Source organism: Capra hircus, chromosome 27, assembly GCF_001704415.2.
Source record: "Capra hircus breed San Clemente chromosome 27, ASM170441v1, whole genome shotgun sequence".
In the NCBI taxonomy this organism is placed as follows: Eukaryota; Metazoa; Chordata; class Mammalia; order Artiodactyla; family Bovidae; genus Capra; species Capra hircus.
This window is the reverse complement of record NC_030834.1, coordinates 1,478,495-1,496,526: the sequence shown is the minus strand read 5'-3', so window position 1 is coordinate 1,496,526 and position 18,032 is coordinate 1,478,495. Positions and strand designations below refer to the sequence as shown.

General features: G+C 44.1%; 1 protein-coding gene across 3 annotated transcripts in view; it reads left to right on the top strand.

Moving 5' to 3' along the window:
- Positions 1–18,032, top strand: part of ZNF385D (zinc finger protein 385D) — a 382,025-nt gene that overhangs the window by 75,830 nt on the left and 288,163 nt on the right. For all 3 annotated transcript variants that reach the window (XM_018042038.1, XM_018042037.1, XM_018042036.1), the window contains exon 2: positions 15,108–15,250. Coding sequence is in view for 2 of the 3 variants with exons in the window: in XM_018042037.1 (XP_017897526.1) it covers positions 15,108–15,250 (143 nt within the window). In the remaining variant the exon portion in view is untranslated. The remainder of the gene's footprint in view (positions 1–15,107; positions 15,251–18,032) is intronic.

Genomic DNA, 18,032 nt, shown 5'->3' with positions numbered 1-18,032 from the left:
AGAATTTATTGCTTGACCTTGAACAACTATCTTAACTTCATCCTGGCTCCATTTCCTTAAGCCAGTGCTTTGCTGTGCTTAGTCACTCAGTCATGGCCAAATCTCTGGGACACCATCGACTGCAGCCCGCCAGGCTCCTCTGTCCATGGGATTCTCCAGGCAAGAATACTGGAGAGGGTTGCCATGCCCTCCTCCAGGGGATCTTCCTGACCCAGAGATCAAACCCAGGTCTCCTGCATTGCAGGCACATTCTTTACCAGCTGAGCCACCAGGGAAGCCCAAGAATACTGGAGTGGGTAGCCGATCCCTTCTCCAGAGGATCTTCCTGACCCAGGAATTGAACCAGGGTCTTCTGCTTTACAGGTGGACTCTTTTACCAGCTGAACTACCAGGGAAGTCCTTTCCTTAAGGCTGTGAGAGCACAAAGGAGATATCCTCCATGGAGTACCCAGCATTCAGAATGTTGCTGCCTTTATACCTGCGGAGGAAAGGGGAACTGTTATAAGAGAGAATAAATTCACACCTAAAAATGAAACAGGTTTAAGAAAGTTATGTAGTAGTGCTGAGAAAACAATGTTAATAAAATTATAGTCTAAGAAGATTAGAATTATAATTGACTCAGTTCAGTTCAGTTGCTCAGTCATGTCCGACTCTTTTGCAACCCCATGAACTACAGCATGCCAGGCCTCCTTGTCCATCACCAACTCCCGGAGTTTATCCAAACCCATGTCCATTGAGTCGGTGATGCCACCCCACCCTCTCATCCTCTGTCGTCCCTTCTCTTCCTGCCCTCAGTCTTTCCCAGCATCTGGGTCATTTCAGATGAGTCAGCTCTTTGCATCAGGTGGCCAAAGTTATTAGAGTTTCAGCTTCAACATCAGTCCTTCCAATGAACACCCAGGACTGACCTCCTTTAGGATGGACTGGTTGGATCTCCTTGCAGTCCAAGGGACTCTCAAGAGTCTTCTCTACCACCACAGTTCAAAAGCATCAATTCTGCTGAGCTCAACTTTCTTTATAGTCCAACTCTCACATCCACACATGACCACTGGAAAAACCATAGCCTTGACTAGATGGAACTTTGTTGGCAAAGTAATGTCTCTGCTTTTTAACATGCTGTCTCGGTTGGTCATAACTTTCCTTCCAAGGAGCTGCTGCTGCTGCTGCTGCTAAGTTGCTTCAGTCGTGTCTGACTCTGTATGACCCCATAGACGGCAGCCCACCAGGCTCTCCCGTCCCTGGGATTCTCCAGGCAAGAACACTGGAGTGGGCCTTCCAAGGAGCAAGTATCTTTTAATTTCATGGCTGCAATCACCATCTGCAGTGATTTTGGAGCCCAGAAAAATAAAGTCTGACACTGTTTCCATTGTTTTCCCATCTATTTGTCATGAAGTGATGGGACCAGATGCCATGATTTTAGTTTTCTGAATGCTGAGCTACTTATTTATTAAAGAAAAAAAAAATCAACCATGGAAGCTTTATTGGCTTAAATGTGTGTGATATACTGTTCCTCACCTTTAAATGGTGAGGACACTTCAATAAACTCTCTGTTCGTCCCCTTGTGTTCGAGAAAGTTCCTGGGGTTTGAAGTGGGGAAGATTGTGAGTTTGGGCACAGCAGAAGGAAGCGAGCAGTATCTAGCCGGCTGTGGCTCAGCTTCCCTCAGTCACCCGACGGCTCATCCATCTGTACAGCCACGCATTCATTCCCGGAAAGAGACAGACAGGTAGGTGCCAGGAACCTACCTCCCCGTGCACAGGAATCTAGAAGGATTACACCAGATATTCTCCTCAAGACCCGGCATCCTCACAGAGGGGGCAGACCCGGAAGCATTGGCGACGCCTGTGCAGATGGAGGCACGGGGCAGCGGAGGGTACCAAGCGCGTGCTCCCTCTACACGGACGGCTGTGGCGCTCTGTACACAGACGGCTGTGGTGCTCTGTACACGGACGGCTGTGACACTCTCTCTACACGGACGGCTGTGGCGCTCTGTACACGGACGGCTGTGGCGCTCTGTACACAGACGGCTGTGACGCTCTGTACACGGACTGCTGTGACGCTCTGCACATGGATGGCTGTGACGCTCTCTACACAGACGGCTGTGACGCTCTGCACACGGACGGCTGTGACGCTCTGCACACGGATGGCTGTGATGCTCTGTACACGGACGGCTGTGACGCTCTGCACACGGACGGCTGTGACGCTCTCTCTACACGGACGGCTGTGGCGCTCTGTACACAGACGGCTGTGATGCTCTGTACATGGACGGCTGTGACGCTCTGTACACGGACGGCTGTGACGCTCTGTACACGGATGGCTGTGACGCTCTGTACACGGATGGCTGTGACGCTCTCTCTACACGGACGGCTGTGATGCTCTCTACACGGACGGCTGTGACGCTCTGCACACGGATGGCTGTGATGCTTTCTACATGGACGGCTGTGACGCTCTGCACACGGACGGCTGTGACGCTCTGCACACGGACGGCTGTGATGCTCTGTACACGGACGGCTGTGACGCTCTCTCTACACGGACGGCTGTGACGCTCTCTACACGGACGGCTGTGACGCTCTGCACACGGATGGCTGTGATGCTCTCTACATGGACGGCTGTGACGCTCTGCACACGGACGGCTGTGATGCTCTGTACACGGACGGCTGTGACGCTCTGCACACGGACGGCTGTGACGCTCTGCACACGGACGGCTGTGACGCTCTGCACACGGACGGCTGTGACGCTCTGCACACGGACGGCTGTGATGCTCTGTACACGGACGGCTGTGACGCTCTGCACACGGACGGCTGTGACGCTCTGCACACGGACGGCTGTGACGCTCTGCACACGGACGGCTGTGATGCTCTGTACACGGACGGCTGTGATGCTCTGTACATGGACGGCTGTGACGCTCTCTACACGGACGGCTGTGATGCTCTGCACATGGACGGCTGTGACGCTCTCTACACGGACAGCTGTGAGCTTCTACCAGCATCGAGGAGGCCAGGCTTGAACTGTGTCCTCACGCAGGACACGACGATTGGTTGTTTGCCATAGGGTGACGCGGGTTCAGAGTGTATGTGGAGTGGGGTGTGGCTGAAATAAATACAGGCTACAGTGCTTAATACACTGCCATGGCTTCACGTTGTCTAGGCTTAATTGCTAGTTGAAACTTGCCTTTCAAAAAATGAGTTATATTAACTACTCTAGATTAAATCAGTTCCTTTCCATAGCTTGGAAAAATATTTACCCATATCAGTAAGGCCCTACTTTACTTTTCCTTTCCAGCCAAGTTGTTCAAAACATTTTTCCCCACCAGACTCCATTCTGAATTCCTCCTCCATCCCTGACCCTTCTCAAAAGGGTCAGACTTCACTTTTTTTTTTTTTTTTTGCACATATACATTTTTATTTTTATTGTGTGGATACCTAGGAGATTGCAGGGGATTGATTACACTATTCATACAATAACTGAATATAACTTTGTACGAAATTGCCAAATATTTACAAAGTGCTACCTTAGTTTGCATTTCAACCAACAAGTATGAACTTTCCAGTTGACCTACATCCTTGCCAACACTTGGTATTGTTTTTCCTTCTAATTTTAGTCTTCCTAGTAGGTGATAGTAATATCTAATAGTTTTATTTTGCATTTCCCCAGTGATGCTAAGGAGATTTTTATTTGCATATTTGCTGTTTGTATTTCCTCTTTTGTGAAATGTCTGTTCAAAATTTTTGAATATCTTTGAGTTAATATTTCATTATTGAACTATAAGAATTTTTAATATATTCCAAATGCAATTTTTTGTTAAATATGTGTGTTGCATATTTATTTTCCTTAGCAACAGAAAACAGCTGGCTCCCCCCCCCTTTTTTTCACTTTTTGTTTTACCTTTGTGTATAGTTGGTTAACAATGTTGTGATAGTTTCAGGTATACAGCAAAGTGATTCATTTGTACTTATGTATGTATCTAATCTTTTTCAAATTATTTCCCTATTTAGGTTATTACAGAATACTGAACAGAGTTCCCTGTGCTACGCAATAGGTCCTTTTGGTTACATATTTTAAATATAGCAGCATGTTGCCTTCTCTTTATGTTTTATGCTGTCTTTCAAAGTTAGGAAGCTTTAATTTTGATACACATTCAGCTCTCTCTATTCAGAAATTCTGTATCAGCAGATCCAACCAACTGCAAGTGGAAAATATTTTTAAAAACTCTAGAAAATTCCAAAAAGCAAAATTTGAATTTGCTGGGCCGGCTCAGGCATCTATTTACATAATATTTACATTGTATTAAGTATTATAAGTAATCTTGACTTAGCAGCAGCAGCAGAGATGATTTAAAATGTATAGAAGGGTGTGTGTAAGTTATATGCAAATCCTATGCTATTTTATGTAAGGGACCTGTGTATCCTCAGATGTTGGTATCCAGGCAATCATGGAACAAATGCTTTGTGAGAAAATGAGAAACACTGGACTGGAAGAAGCACAAGCCAGAATCAAGATTGCCAGGAGAAATATCAATAACCTCAGATATGCAGATGACACCATCCTTATGGCAGGAAGTGAAGAGGAAATAAAAAGCCTCTTGATGAAAGTGAAAGAGGAGAGTGAAAAAGTTGGCTTAAAGCTCAACATTCAGAAAACAAAGATCATGGCATCCGGTCCCATCACTCCATGGGAAATAGATGGGGAAACAGTGGAAACAGTGTCAGACTTTATTTTTTTGGGCTTCAAAATCACTGCAGATGGTGACTGCAGCCGTGAAATTAAAAGACGCTTACTCCTTGGAAGGAAAGTTATGACCAACCTAGATAGCATATTCAAAAGCAGAGACATTACTTTGCCGACTAAGGTCCGTCTAGTCAAAGCTATGGTTTTTCCTGTGGTCATGTATGGATGTGAGAGTTGGACTGTGAAGACGGCTGAGCGCCGAAGAATTGATGCTTTTGACCTGTGGTGTTGGAGAAGACTCTTGAGAGTCCCTTGGACTGCAAGGAGATCCAACCAGTCCATTCTGAAGGAGATCAGCCCTGGGTGTTCTTTGGAAGGAATGATGCTAAAGCTGAAACTCCAGTACTTTGGCCACCTCGTGTGAAGAGTTGACTCATCGGAAAAGACCCTGATGCTGGGAAAGATTAAATGTGGGATGAGAAGGGGGCAATAAAAGATGAGTTGGTTGGTTGGCATCACCAACTCAATGGACATGAGTTTGAGTAAACTCCGGGAGATGGTGAAGAACAGGGAAGCCTGGTGTGCTGCAGTCCCTGGGGTCTCAAAGGCCAGACATGACTTAGTGGCTGAACAACAACAAGAAGAAGAACAGATAACTGATAAAGACCATGAAAAATCTTGATGACATAAAGTCTCACTGAAGCTGACACCTTAATTGGTCCTTCCGCGGGCAGCCTTCGGCTGTGCTGACCACTTACTGTTTCCTTTTGTAAGCATACTCTTCCTCTTGCGTCTGGGGGTCTTTCTCCCTGTCCCTATCTTGTATTCCCATCCTGCCTGGTCTCCTTCCATGGGCTGATGAGCCTCCAGGTGCAGGAGGCTGACCTCTCTGCTCTACACATTCCCAAGGAGATCTTGTTCACGTCCGTAACTTCAGTTCCTGTGTGAGGGCTCTCCAGTGGTCCCTCAGCAGGAAGTCTGCACAGGGCTGTCTTCTCAGTGCTAGGACCCACTTCCACTCACACCTCAGCCTCAGGATGCCGAAACTCCCAGCTTGTCTTCTCCTCTTAGGCTTGCTCTCCCTCACCGTCTATATCTTGAAGACACTTTAGGAAGATGAACAAAGGTGTTCTCTAATTTGCGTGATGCTTACCTAACTTACCTTTTTAGTATTGGGAAACCCACCTTGAACAATTGAAGCTCAGGAAATGTCTCATGAATACCTTGGTTTGCACTGATTGCCTACACAGATCGGCAAATGCTTGGAGAGGAAGCAAAGGATGTATCACAGTAATTCCAAATGGAAAGAACGTGGAGGCAGAAGAATATTTATCATCGTGTGGGGAAGAGTGAGCTGTATGCCCAGCTGTGCTGGCGTAGAGACGTTCACATGGCCAAGGCCCAACTGCAAGGCCCAGATTATACAAAACAAGACCATGTCACAAGATGACGGCATCTTTTTTTCTCATTAAAAGGTCAGATGACTAAAGCCTGGTTATTATGAACAGAATTACTCCTCAGGGTGGTTCAGAGGTATCTAGGGAAGTTTAACTGCCTACATTAGCTAGCTTTGAACATTTGGCTATTAGTGAGACTAGATTGTGACCCACTTTGGTGAAATACAGCTTCCTGGTAGCACTCTCAAGAATGAACAGAATTTAAAAAAGTACCATTTGCCCCAGGACTGGCCCTTTTGCATCTTTGGTTTGCAGAAGTGTTGTCATTTTTATGCAAGGCACTCCTTAACTCGTTAATACTGATTTCAGCATTAAATTTTTTACATTAACTTCTCCTTTGAGGATAATCATCATTGATCACAAAAGATTCCTAGACGGGCCATTGTCTTCTCCAGGAATGGAGGACTAATTCTTGCTGACCCAATCCTAGCAGGGTCTGCCTTCTAACAGTGGCCAAGTCTGCCTCTGGGAAAGCTCTCCTGGCCGTCCCCCAAAGGAGACAGACCCAGGGGAAAGCAGAGTGTTCTCTCCTATCAGCCGTGCTTTCTGGAACAGACTGTATCAGGCACCTTGTCTGTAAATGATTCCTTATTGGGGACTGTTGATTTTGGATTGAAGCTACAAAGTTTGATGGAACCCTCTGCAGTGATGGAAATGTTTTTCTTCTTTTAATTAATTAATTTATTTTAATTGGAGGATAATCACTTTACAATATTGTGTTGGTCTTTGCTCTACATCGACATGAATTGGCCATAGGCATGCATTTTCCCCCTTCATCCTGTACCCCCTCCCACATCCCTCCCAAGTCCATCCTTTTTTTTAATTGCAATATTCTATTCATTGAGGTAGCCTCGGTCACATGTGGCTGTCAAGCACTTGAAATGTGATTGAGAAAGTGAACATTTAATTTTATTTAGTTTGCACTTAACCACACACAGCTAAAGATTACCATACAGGACATGTCAGATTAGATCACCTTTTTGATTAGTTACAAATGATTTTGTGAAATTAAATCTTGTGAGTTCTTCTTGAGGAAAAATTTCACATTTTTTCATTCACTGTTGCAGACTTGAGAGGAAGTTTCCAGGCAAAAATGTTTGATCGCCTGAGAGAAGTTCCTTGTCCTGACTCATGTGCTGTCTGGCAGAGGGGCTGAAGTGCAGAGACACATATAAGGTTAAATGTCTAAGAGCCCTTACTCTGGTACTCTTAGAATCATCGTAGTGCTTTGCAGGCTCCGGGAACTGTCATGAGAGTGGGGCAAGTAAGTGAGAGAGTCTGCTTGGCTTCTGGCAAAGCCGTGGCAACTAGCGGAGAGCAGTACTTTGATTTTGGTGCCAGTATTCAGTGATGATGACCGAGAAAACATTGCTTAGTCCTTTTCCCTTAGCTCTCTTCCGGAATGAGCTCTCTTCCACAATTTACTGGGACATCTATTTAATCGTATTCTTTCCCATTGTGACTTACAATGGACATGATTCCCTGTGCTCTGTGAGAGCTCACCCATTCTCTGCTGGTTTGGGTCCCAGACTTCCGCTCCATGCCTCTCACTGTTCTTCCCTTGTGGACCATAAGACTGTTCTCTGTCTGTGAGCTGTTTCTTTTTGCACATAGGTTTATCTGTGTCATATTTGAGACTCCGCATAGAAGTGATGTCATATGCTTTTCTTTCCCTGACTTTCTTTGCTTAGTATGATAATCTCTAGGTCCATCCATGTACGTGCAAACGGAAAGGATTATTCCATCTTTTTACGGCTGAGTTCTATTCCACTGGATGCCCTGGAATATTTAAACTCCATGACTCAAAATGAATAAATAAAGACTTTAACAAGGGAAACCAGATCCCTCACATGGGCTTTCTTTTATGGGTAAAGTGTGAGTCAGTTAACCTGGGCAAATGTTTCTGCATCATGGTTTCCAGGTTAGTGTTAGAGTTGCCGTAACTCACTCCCTTCTTACCTCCTTCCCCTCTGTGGTCACGGGAAGAAGGGCTGGGGCAGTGGCCCACAGCAGGAACAGCTCAGTGCTGCCCACTGCCCCTGTGGGCCAGATCCTGCTTTAATATCCAAACTGACCTGCCAAGGGCAACGCGCTTTACACCCACAAGGAGCTTCATCCTCAGGTAGAAGGTGCTGGATCAATTAGTAGGCGAATCAACAATTCAGAACAGAGGGAAAATGAAAGCCGTGAAAGAAAAATTGTGACCGAGTCACACCAAATTCAGTTTTATCTCCAAATTCATTTCTAATTGTATCATTCTGTTGGGAACAACGTTTAAACAAAGATGGGAACTGAATGGGAGTTTGGATCACTGACGTTGAAGAGAATATGGTAAACATAAAGCTTTTCTAGCTAAGGAGAAAAGATAACCTCAACAACAGACTGCCCATTGTAATCCCCAGCCAGCAGCCTTGAGTATTTGGGAGGCAGCCACACAAGGGAATGTGACAAGCATGTATTTGTTTTTCTGATTTGGCAAGTAGATGTTAAAGAATGCAAACTGGAGGACTTTTGAAACATTTGCTATGAAGCCCATGTGTTTCTGGAGACTTTCTCAAAGATAGGGCAGGATCAGCATTTTCCCACGTAGACAAATATTGGTAATAAATACTGAACGTTCCTTATCATCTTCTATACAAGGAATGAGTCTACTCCTGGTTTTTTTTTTTGTTTTTTTTTTGTTTGTTTTTGTTTTTGTTTTTGTTTTTTTGAGCAGTAATAACATCGTCTCACAAGACTTCCGATTTAGTGCATTCCATTCTGGCTGCAAGGGGGCTGGCTTGCCTTGTAGGAAAAACCTGACTTCATAGTGTTCTTTTTTTGTTGTCATTTTGTTTGTGTTTGTTGTTTTAATTTAAAGGCTGTTTGTATCAGTACATTGAAACTTGTTAAGATTACTCAGCATAACGATGAATGCCATTTATTACCCATGTGATTTTTAGATGCAATGTATTTTAGGCGATAGCTTTGACTTTTGAGTTTGTAAATTCGGCATTATAACAGATTCCTGGCAGAATTATTGTGCATTTTAAAGGAATAAAGGGTATATACTAGAGTGGGTAGCTGTTCCCTTCTTCAGGGAATCTTCAGGTCTCCCGCATTGCAGGCGAATTCTTTACCATCAGAGCCACCAGGGAGGGCCATAGCAGGGCCTAGCACATGCCAACTACTTAACAGATTTGTAAAATTTAGCTTTTTCCTCAGCATTCACTCCCTTTCACCCTGGCTGGTCTGTTTCACCAGCAACAGCATTTGATGGCCATTGTTTTGTGTCAAGTCAAGTTTTGCTTTTATGCCCCAAATCCATCCTTCTTTTCTACTTCCTGTTCATAGTATCAGATATAATTCTCTATGTCCTCGATCACGTAGGCCCCAGAAACCCTGTCTTGCCCTTCCCTCCCTCAGCACACATGGCAAATTCAAGCTGGAGTAGCTGGGATTGGATGTCAGTAATGTGCCGCGTCTGTCAGAGTATTGCAAGTAACTACTTACGACTTGATGTATCAAACATTCTCAGTGTTTTCCTACTAGATTAAATATTCGGAGCAGTTTAGCAGTTTAACTCTGGCTCACTGTTGATGCTATTGAAACATATGTGTATATTTCAGAATGCTGCTGCTAAGTCACTTCAGTCGTGTCCAACTCTGTGCGACCCCATAGATGGCAGCCCACCAGGCTCCCTCGTCCCTGGGATTCTCCAGGCAAGAACACTGGAGTGGGTTGCCATTTCCTTCTCCAATGCATGAAAGTGAAAAGTCAAAGTGAAGTTGCTCAGTCGTATCTGACTTGTAGCGACCTCATGGACTGCAGCCTACCAGGCTCCTCCGTCCATGGGATTTTCCAGGCAAGAGTACTAGAGTGGGTGCCATTGCCTTCTCTGATATTTCAGCATAGGTAAGCATATATCTGGACTTCCCAGGTAGCTCCATGGGTAAAGAATCTACCTGCAAGGCAGGAGATGCAAGTTCCGTCCCTGGGTCGGGAAGATCTCCTGGAGGAGGGCGTGGCAGCCCACTTCAGTGTTCTTACCTGGAGAATCCCATGGACAGAGGAGCCTGGCGGGCTATAGTCCATGGGGTCACAAACAACTGGACATGACTGAAGCAACTTAGCACAGCACACAAGCATATGTATACATATACATATACGTATGTGTACATATATATATATATATAGTTAAATTTATCTGAAAGAAAAAGATATGCTAGAAACTATTTCTCCCATCAAGAAATCAGTGATTTCTTCTGCTTTCTATAAATACAAGTATTGTATATGCATGTGCGTGTGTGATAATAATGTATTTTAACAATGAATATTATATATTATATTGTTTTTCAACGATTCACAGTTCTACAGCGCACACAGCCGTGAATATTCAACAGCAGCAACCCCTGACCATTTTTAACTTTGGCTTTGCCATTTGGGGAAATGAGTGATTAAGTAGTAGGTTAAGCTGTGAGACAGGACGTCTGACTGATTCATGAACCATGAATGGACCAAGTGCAGAAGTTCAAGGTTAGAAGTGTTATATTATGGAAAGAACACTATTCTACTCTCAAGGAATATTTCAAAATGTTGATGTACAAGGTAACCTCTTAACTGTGAAGTCTCTCCTTCTGCAGGGGCCAGAATCAACCAAGTGCAGAAAAGGCAGGTGCCTTTAGAGTGGCCTTGATTGACCTCCTCCAGGGGCCCAGATATGTATCTGCACCAACCTGAACATCCCTTTGGAATTTATTGGGTTCATTAAAAACACCCGCCTCACTTAGCACCACCTGGTCAGGCTCTCTGCTAGGCACTTTACCTACATTTTCTCTAATATTATGCTTCAGCTGACAGCCAGTGGTTTAGAATTCCTATTTGTCTGTATAAATTATTAAAATGAATACTTCCAAATTGGCATTTTAATTAGGTTTTCAAAACTGCAAATTGCTGAAGTGTATAATGTCTTATTTTCTCAGATAATCTCTATTAACAAATGTCCTATAAACAAACCGGTTTGTTTATAGGTATTTTTTTGAGTTCACAGATTTGCACTTTTGTGAATACAGAGCTAGCTGTCTTGTGAATGGACCAAAGCATGCTCCATAGTATATGTTTGCTCTATAATCCAATTCTGAATTCCAAGTGTGAGTCTAGGCTGTCAGAACCAAACCTCAAGAAGGGGTAGAGAGGAGTCTTACGAGCTTAGATTGCTTGCTTCATCGTGTTCACCTTATTTACCTTCGTTATTCAACACCTTGCTCAGTATAGGTCTAATAACTGATGTTTGCTTAATGAATGTTTTTTAGTTTATTGAATATAATGGGATGTAAAGAAATTTGGAATGGAGAGATATTAACTGCTCTGAAATATGAATATTCTGTTAAGGCTTGATTTTTTAAAGCTATGTAAGTTAAAACTGCATAGGGTATGAAATACGTGATGCTAGAAGTCGTACCATAGAGTTTTCCATACAGAGGGCATGCATTTGTGTTTTTTCTGTTCCCAACCCATGGAGGCTTCAAAGTGCTTTTCTCAAAGTAAGAGCATCAGTATTTCCAGAAGTGACGTTCGGACCAAAGAAGCAACACTGTGGTAAATGGTAACAACACAGCGACTCTTTGTTACCTGCAGTCCTGCCTACACATTCATATGCGCCCAGATGCTTATTATCGTCAAGATAATTTTATAGTAAGAAAATAACGGTGAACATACATTCATGCCCTAAATGTGATAAATTCTTTTAAAAAATGAAAGAATGAAATAGCTGTTTTCTCAAGGAGCGCATTTTAATCTGCTTTACAGGAAACATGTTATGTTTGCCAGTTTTAACTTCATACTATTTTCCAATAGTATTCTTACTGCTGAGCATATATAGATTGCAACAAGCAAAATATTTGCAGAATATATCCTAATTTTATAGGATAAAATGAGCAGAAATGTCAGTCATAGACAATTTTTAAGAGACAGTCTTAATTTGGGGCCTCAATATTAATATTATAGTCAGTTCAGTTGCTCAGTCGTGTCCGACTCTTTGCGACCCCATGAACCGCAGCACGCCAGGCCTCCCTGTCCATCACCAACTGCCGGAGCCCACCCAAACCCATGTCCATTGAGTTGGTGATGCCATCCAACAGTCTCGTCCTCTGTCGTCCACCCCACCTGAGTTTGCATGGCAAGTGGCTGAAGAATGTACGGTCACGCCATGTTCTCTGTTTTCCAGTGATCTTTCACTTTTCTCTCTTCTATTAGGTAGAGAGGGCTGAACTCAGATAGTATCAGCAGCTCCCCTCCAATGTTACGACTCTTCCTCGATGTCTTCTTATCCCCTACGTAGGAAGCCCCAGTTGCAACCTTAGGAGAGGGCCCTGAACTGTCTGTATAATAAAGTGCAAATGAAACCCATATCTCAGAGGAAGAGAGGTATATTTCTGGAGGAATTAATTTTCCCTATCGGTAGAATCAGTGTATATTTATTCTTTGTTCCTCTCAGCGTGGTGGATAAAAAAAGAAGCCTGAGGTTTTCCAGAACCTCTTTGACTCTCCTGAACCAAAGGGGAACTCGTAAAGGAAATAATTTCAGAATATGTTCCTGCTAAACTGCATTCTTATAATTAGAAGAATGAAATGTTTGTGTGGAAGCAGCATAAGCAGCTAAAGAGTTGATCAGCTTATTTATTCTCTCCATGATATTATGCTATCCATTACCTGACTTCTGAGATTTTAGGGTCAAACAAGGTAATGGATATACATGAATGAATACCTTTGGCAAAGTGTGATTCTGACACAGATAATAATAATTTAAAATGATATGTTTAAAGCTCACTATTATTTATGGACATGTTAAAATGCACCCCAGATTTCAACCCAAACTTATTTTACTTCTGAGTTTTCTAAAGAGGCACCAACCAAAATTTTATTTTGGTTCTTTAACTTTTGATCAAAGGAGAAATTGGTAGCAGTACTAAACTCATGACAGGCCTATCCCCGACGTTTTATGGATGCCCTCTCTATACCACCAGCTGGACAATAAAGGCAGTTTATAGTGTGCTCTGGTGACTGTAACGTGCTGCTATCCCCGACGTTTTGCGGATGGCCCTCTCTATACCGCCAGCTGGACAATGAAGTCAGTTCATAGTGTGCTTTGGTGACTGTAACGTGCTGTAATCCCTGACGTTTTGCGGACGCCCTCTCTATACCACCAGCTGGATGATAAAGGCAGTTTGTACTGTGCTCTGGTGACTGTAACGTGCTGTAATCCCCGACGTTTTGTGGACACCCTCTCTATATCGCCAGCTGGACAATAAAGTCAGTTCATAGTGTGCTCTGCTGACTGTGACGTGCTGTATTTTGCTTCTATCTCCCTCTGTTTTAACATCAGCCCTCTATTTCCTGACTCTTTACTATTTTTCACTTTAATTGGTTTGTTGTTTCAAACTGGATGTTGTTGGCCTTGTCATTGAAGAACGTTTCAAGAGGGTAGTAAGAAAGAGTGGGAAAAATACTGGTTGTGTTAATTTGGCTCCGGCTGATTTTATACCTGGAGCCAGGAGACCTGATGGTGTTTTTGGTATGGTTAGTTGAATCCTGTGCTGATGGCCTCTGCTGTGAATGTTAGTCACCCACCTTGTTAGTAGATCTTCCGGTCCAATAGGGTTGGATCTGGCATGGGGGAATCGTTTTTTAAATGTTCATCTTTGTTCAGGTGACTGATGGGGTGCAAGAGGGTGGTCTGTGTGCAGCTGACCTGGTAAGATCTGTAAAGATAAGTTGGATGGGATCTCATTCCAGGTTGTTTGGGAGCTCATGTACACCCATGGCAGATTCACATCAAGTATGGCAAAACCAATACAGTACTGTAAAGTAAAATAAAGTAAAACAAAAAAAATCAGATTGTGAGAGTAAAGGAAAAAAAATAATAAAAGCAAGATGGCAGGCAAGGAAGTGGCCCAAGCGGGAGCCTCTCTGCTCTTCTCTGTCTCCTAGAATTCTTCCCCAGTGCATTTTGTTCTCCTGATGCGTCTCTGGATCCTCCCCAGTAGGTTTTTACAGTCTGATGCCTGCCTCTCAGATTAGGAGAACGCTGGCATATTCTAACAGTTTCCTAGGATTCAAACAGCCTTTAATTAACGACAAATTGATGTTTTGGAACGTTACCAGCGTATGAGAGACAGAACAGGGAGGTAGGCTCCTTTCAGCTTCCGAACGCAGTGAAATCCTAGAACGGGGGCAAAGGTGTGAGTCCCCTGCGGACAGCCTTTGCCCACTGGTGTGCAAAGGAGGCGTCTGTGTTGCCGTCACAGTCCATTGCCTTCTCCTTGATGGCCTTCCATATTCCACCTACTTGTGACTGGGAAGGCAGGGGGCAGGTAGTCTTGACTCTTTAAAGCCACAGGGGTGCTGCGTAGCTCAGGGGTCCCGTGATTTGTAGCTGGATTTGCTGGTTTTAACCCTCCAGTCGCCACGGCTATCAGGTACGGCTGCCCGTGTTTGTGGTTAAGTCTCTTTCCTGTGCCAGCCTCATGTCATCTTGCTGCCAGAGTTTGGGACGTGGTGGAAAAGAGCAGTTCTGTAAAAGAATCACTCAGACTGGATGCATATTTTCAGCCAAAGTTCATTTTCAAAGAGGGTTAGGGGATCATCGAAGGGGTTTTGCCTTTGAATCAAGGGATCTTAGTTACAGGTTTGCTGTTGACTCAATCCAGAGCTCAAGGCAGAAAAAGAAGAATGGACTGCGGGCTATGAGATGTTTGAAATGGTAACAATTACTTACGTAGGCAGACAGTCCTGATCCAAGAGGGCCAGGAGCAGCTAGGGTGCTCCCTCTGCTCACCGGTGCATCTGCTGGGTGGCGGCTTTGGGGTCAGCTCGCTCTGCGTCTTGCTTTCTCCAGTGGCCCGGAAAGCTGGCATTCTGGTCTCAGAAGAAGCCTGGGTGCCTGTGCTGTGTGTCCCCTGTGCTCCAGGTCCCTGACCATGCCCTCTCTTCTCCTCTCTGCAGGTGGCACGTGCCAGAGCCCGGCCCTCCCAGCCCTGGTCCGGCCGCCAGCCCCGCCTCTGCAACCGTCGCTGGACATTAAGCCGTTCCTCCCATTTCCTCTCGACACGGCGGCCGCAGTCAACCTCTTCCCCAATTTTAATGCGGTAAGTCCCGCGCCATCTGCCTGGGCCAGGGTGGTTGGCCCTGGAAAGCGTCCCTCCTACTCTGCACTTTACTCCGTAGCTAGGCCGAAAGGACGCCGAGTTTAGTTGTCTGCCTGGTTGTGTGAGGTCTCCAGAGCCAGCCTCCTTCAGGAAAGAGGAGCAGAGCTTGCATCTGATGGGGTGGGTCCTGAATCTGTGCCTCCCGTTTACTGTCTTTCTGGGCAACACTAGACATTTGATTAGTTTCTTTTCCATGCCAAGCTCAGTTTAACTGAAAGGTAATGAATGTGTTAGAGAGCATTCGGATTCAGGTCGATGTCTGAAAACTTAAACGTGTTTCTTCTCTCTGGGCCTTCTACTCTGATTTTCAAATCTGTTACTTCTTTTCTAATTTCATGAAGAGGATGCGGATCGTCACACTAGAGATACATTCTATGGATAAAGCACATTCTCCCTCTTAAGTTAAAAGCAGTTAGGGTTCTGGTAGAAAGAATTTTCATTTTTTTTTTCTTTCTTCTTAGACACAGATCCTCAACTTGAGTCTTTCTTAAATGACCGTGTTTTGGGAGCTTTGTCAACAGCTTTCTCAACACCAGTGCAATACTTACTTGCCTCTGTTTTCACTCTTGTTCTTGTCTTTAAAAGTTGACAGATTCCTCGTATGCATCATCATCCTTTTTTTTTTTTGTACAAGCACTGAGAATATTCTTAGGATAAAAATAGAAATAAGGGTTGGAAAGGTTAGAAGCCAGTAAATGACATTGTTTTCTAATATCTGACTCAGTTTTTCAACAGTTGTTATAACACAGGTCTGAGTTTATCAATGACAGAACTTGTCAACACAACCAAGGCCGAGGGGATTAAGATGTAAGATCTCTGAAGGCCCAGTGAGCTAAAGAATACAGACTTCTTGTTGCAACATCTAACCTTCATGATGGATTAAAAAGAAAAAACAGTCTGTCTACAATCAGGTCATTCTCCTTGAGGAGACAGAAGTGGGTCTCTTGTACTTTAATTTTGCTTCATCACAGGGACTTTGGACCTGCCGCGGAGATGGTGCAGGTGTGTGTTCACCTTTACTGAAGGACACTGAGGGTCACAGTGGTTGCTTTGCTTTGGCAAACATGAAGAGTTTTCCATAGGAGTCTTGTTTTGAAATGGATGAAACATAAATAGAGCAGCATAAGGATCACATTTCCAAAGTAAAGGTTTCTAATTCTAGGTATTTCAATAAAAGTAGAGAAAGACCTGGCTCAGAATCAGATTTGTTGGTCGTTGAACGACCACACTGAAGTCCTGGGCTCCGTCTCTCTGAACAGCCTGCCTGCTCCGCTGTTAAGTGGCTTCTTGGCATCATCTTGCTTCCCAGACCCTGGAGATGATCCATCAGGTGCTTTTCCAGGCCTCCGAGACCACTTGGCCTCCTGTCTCTCACAGCTTTGGAGAAGCCGGTGTACAGTTCCTGCAGGGTTGTGAAAGACTGGGTTTTAAACTTTTGATTTGCCCTATGGGAACCATTAAAAGCAAAACAACTAATTTGATTGACAGTGAGTGTTCTTTGTCATTAAACAAAGATGAGTGATATATTGAGCTATAGGACACTGAGCAAATCTCTTTATCCTCTTTGCTGCTGTTTCCTCATCTTTAAAACAGAGGGAGTGGCCCTGATGATCTCTTCCTTTGGTTTGTAATGTTCAAAATACTTGAGCTTTTGTGGACAAAGACAGCCTTGTGTGGTGGTCCAGTTGGCTTCTGAGCTAGATGCCTGGGTTCAAGTCTTAGAACTGCTCCTCACCATCATCATGGCCTTGGCTAAGTCACATAATCGCTATGTATCTCAGTGTCCTTGTTTGTAAAATGGGACTAATAATTAACCTACTTCTTAGGCATGTGGTCATGATTATGTGGGTTAAATCATTTAGAATGGGGCCCAGCCTATGATAAGCACTGTTTGAGTGACAGGTATTATGCTCATAAGTAGCCTTCTTATTTTGAATGTGGAAGTTCATAAAGTAATGGATTGCCAAAGTTTTACTTGATTCCTTTTCCTATGTGATTGATTTGGATGTGTGTTGGTGTTTTCCCCAGTTAAACCAAGAGACCCTATGTTGCTATACCTATTGGTTATTTCCTTCTAGTGCTGACTAAGTCACAGCCAGTCCAAGATTAAGTCAGTCTGTGTTTCCAGCTGACTGGAACATTGCAAAGCCCCATATCCTGTAGTTCTGGGCTGAGAATTACAGCCCCGTATCCTATAATTCCCAGATGTATAGAGCATCTCTGAGTAACACCCAGAGTTCTTGATTTTGTAGCAGGTGTGAAAATCTCAGCCCACAAATTCAGGGTATATTAACTATACCATTTCATTGCTGTAAGGTGATTTTATTTTTGGTTCAAAAGCTCATTCCATGAATCTGTAGGGAAATGAAATTTAATTGTTTCAGAATGTGCCAAGGTTCTGGAATCTAACAGAGTATCTACCCAGCTTTTGGTGGGAGGGTTCCTCTGTTCATCAAGTGACAGGTCTGCATAGATGAGTGTGGGATGGTGAGCCCCTGATGAGCATGGTTTTGGGGGCCCCAGTTCTCAACTGTGGACGCACAAACGTATGGGACTTCAGTGGCCCCTCTCACCAGACGTGCCCCAGTGCCGCTGCCTGTCTGCGGCCTCACGGCCTTCTTTCCTCTGACCTTTTTGAGTTCGGATATGAGTCAGAAAGAATCATGAAACATCTGGGGAAAAAGAAGTGCAGTTAGGAGAGAAAGAAACAATGGGTGTAGGA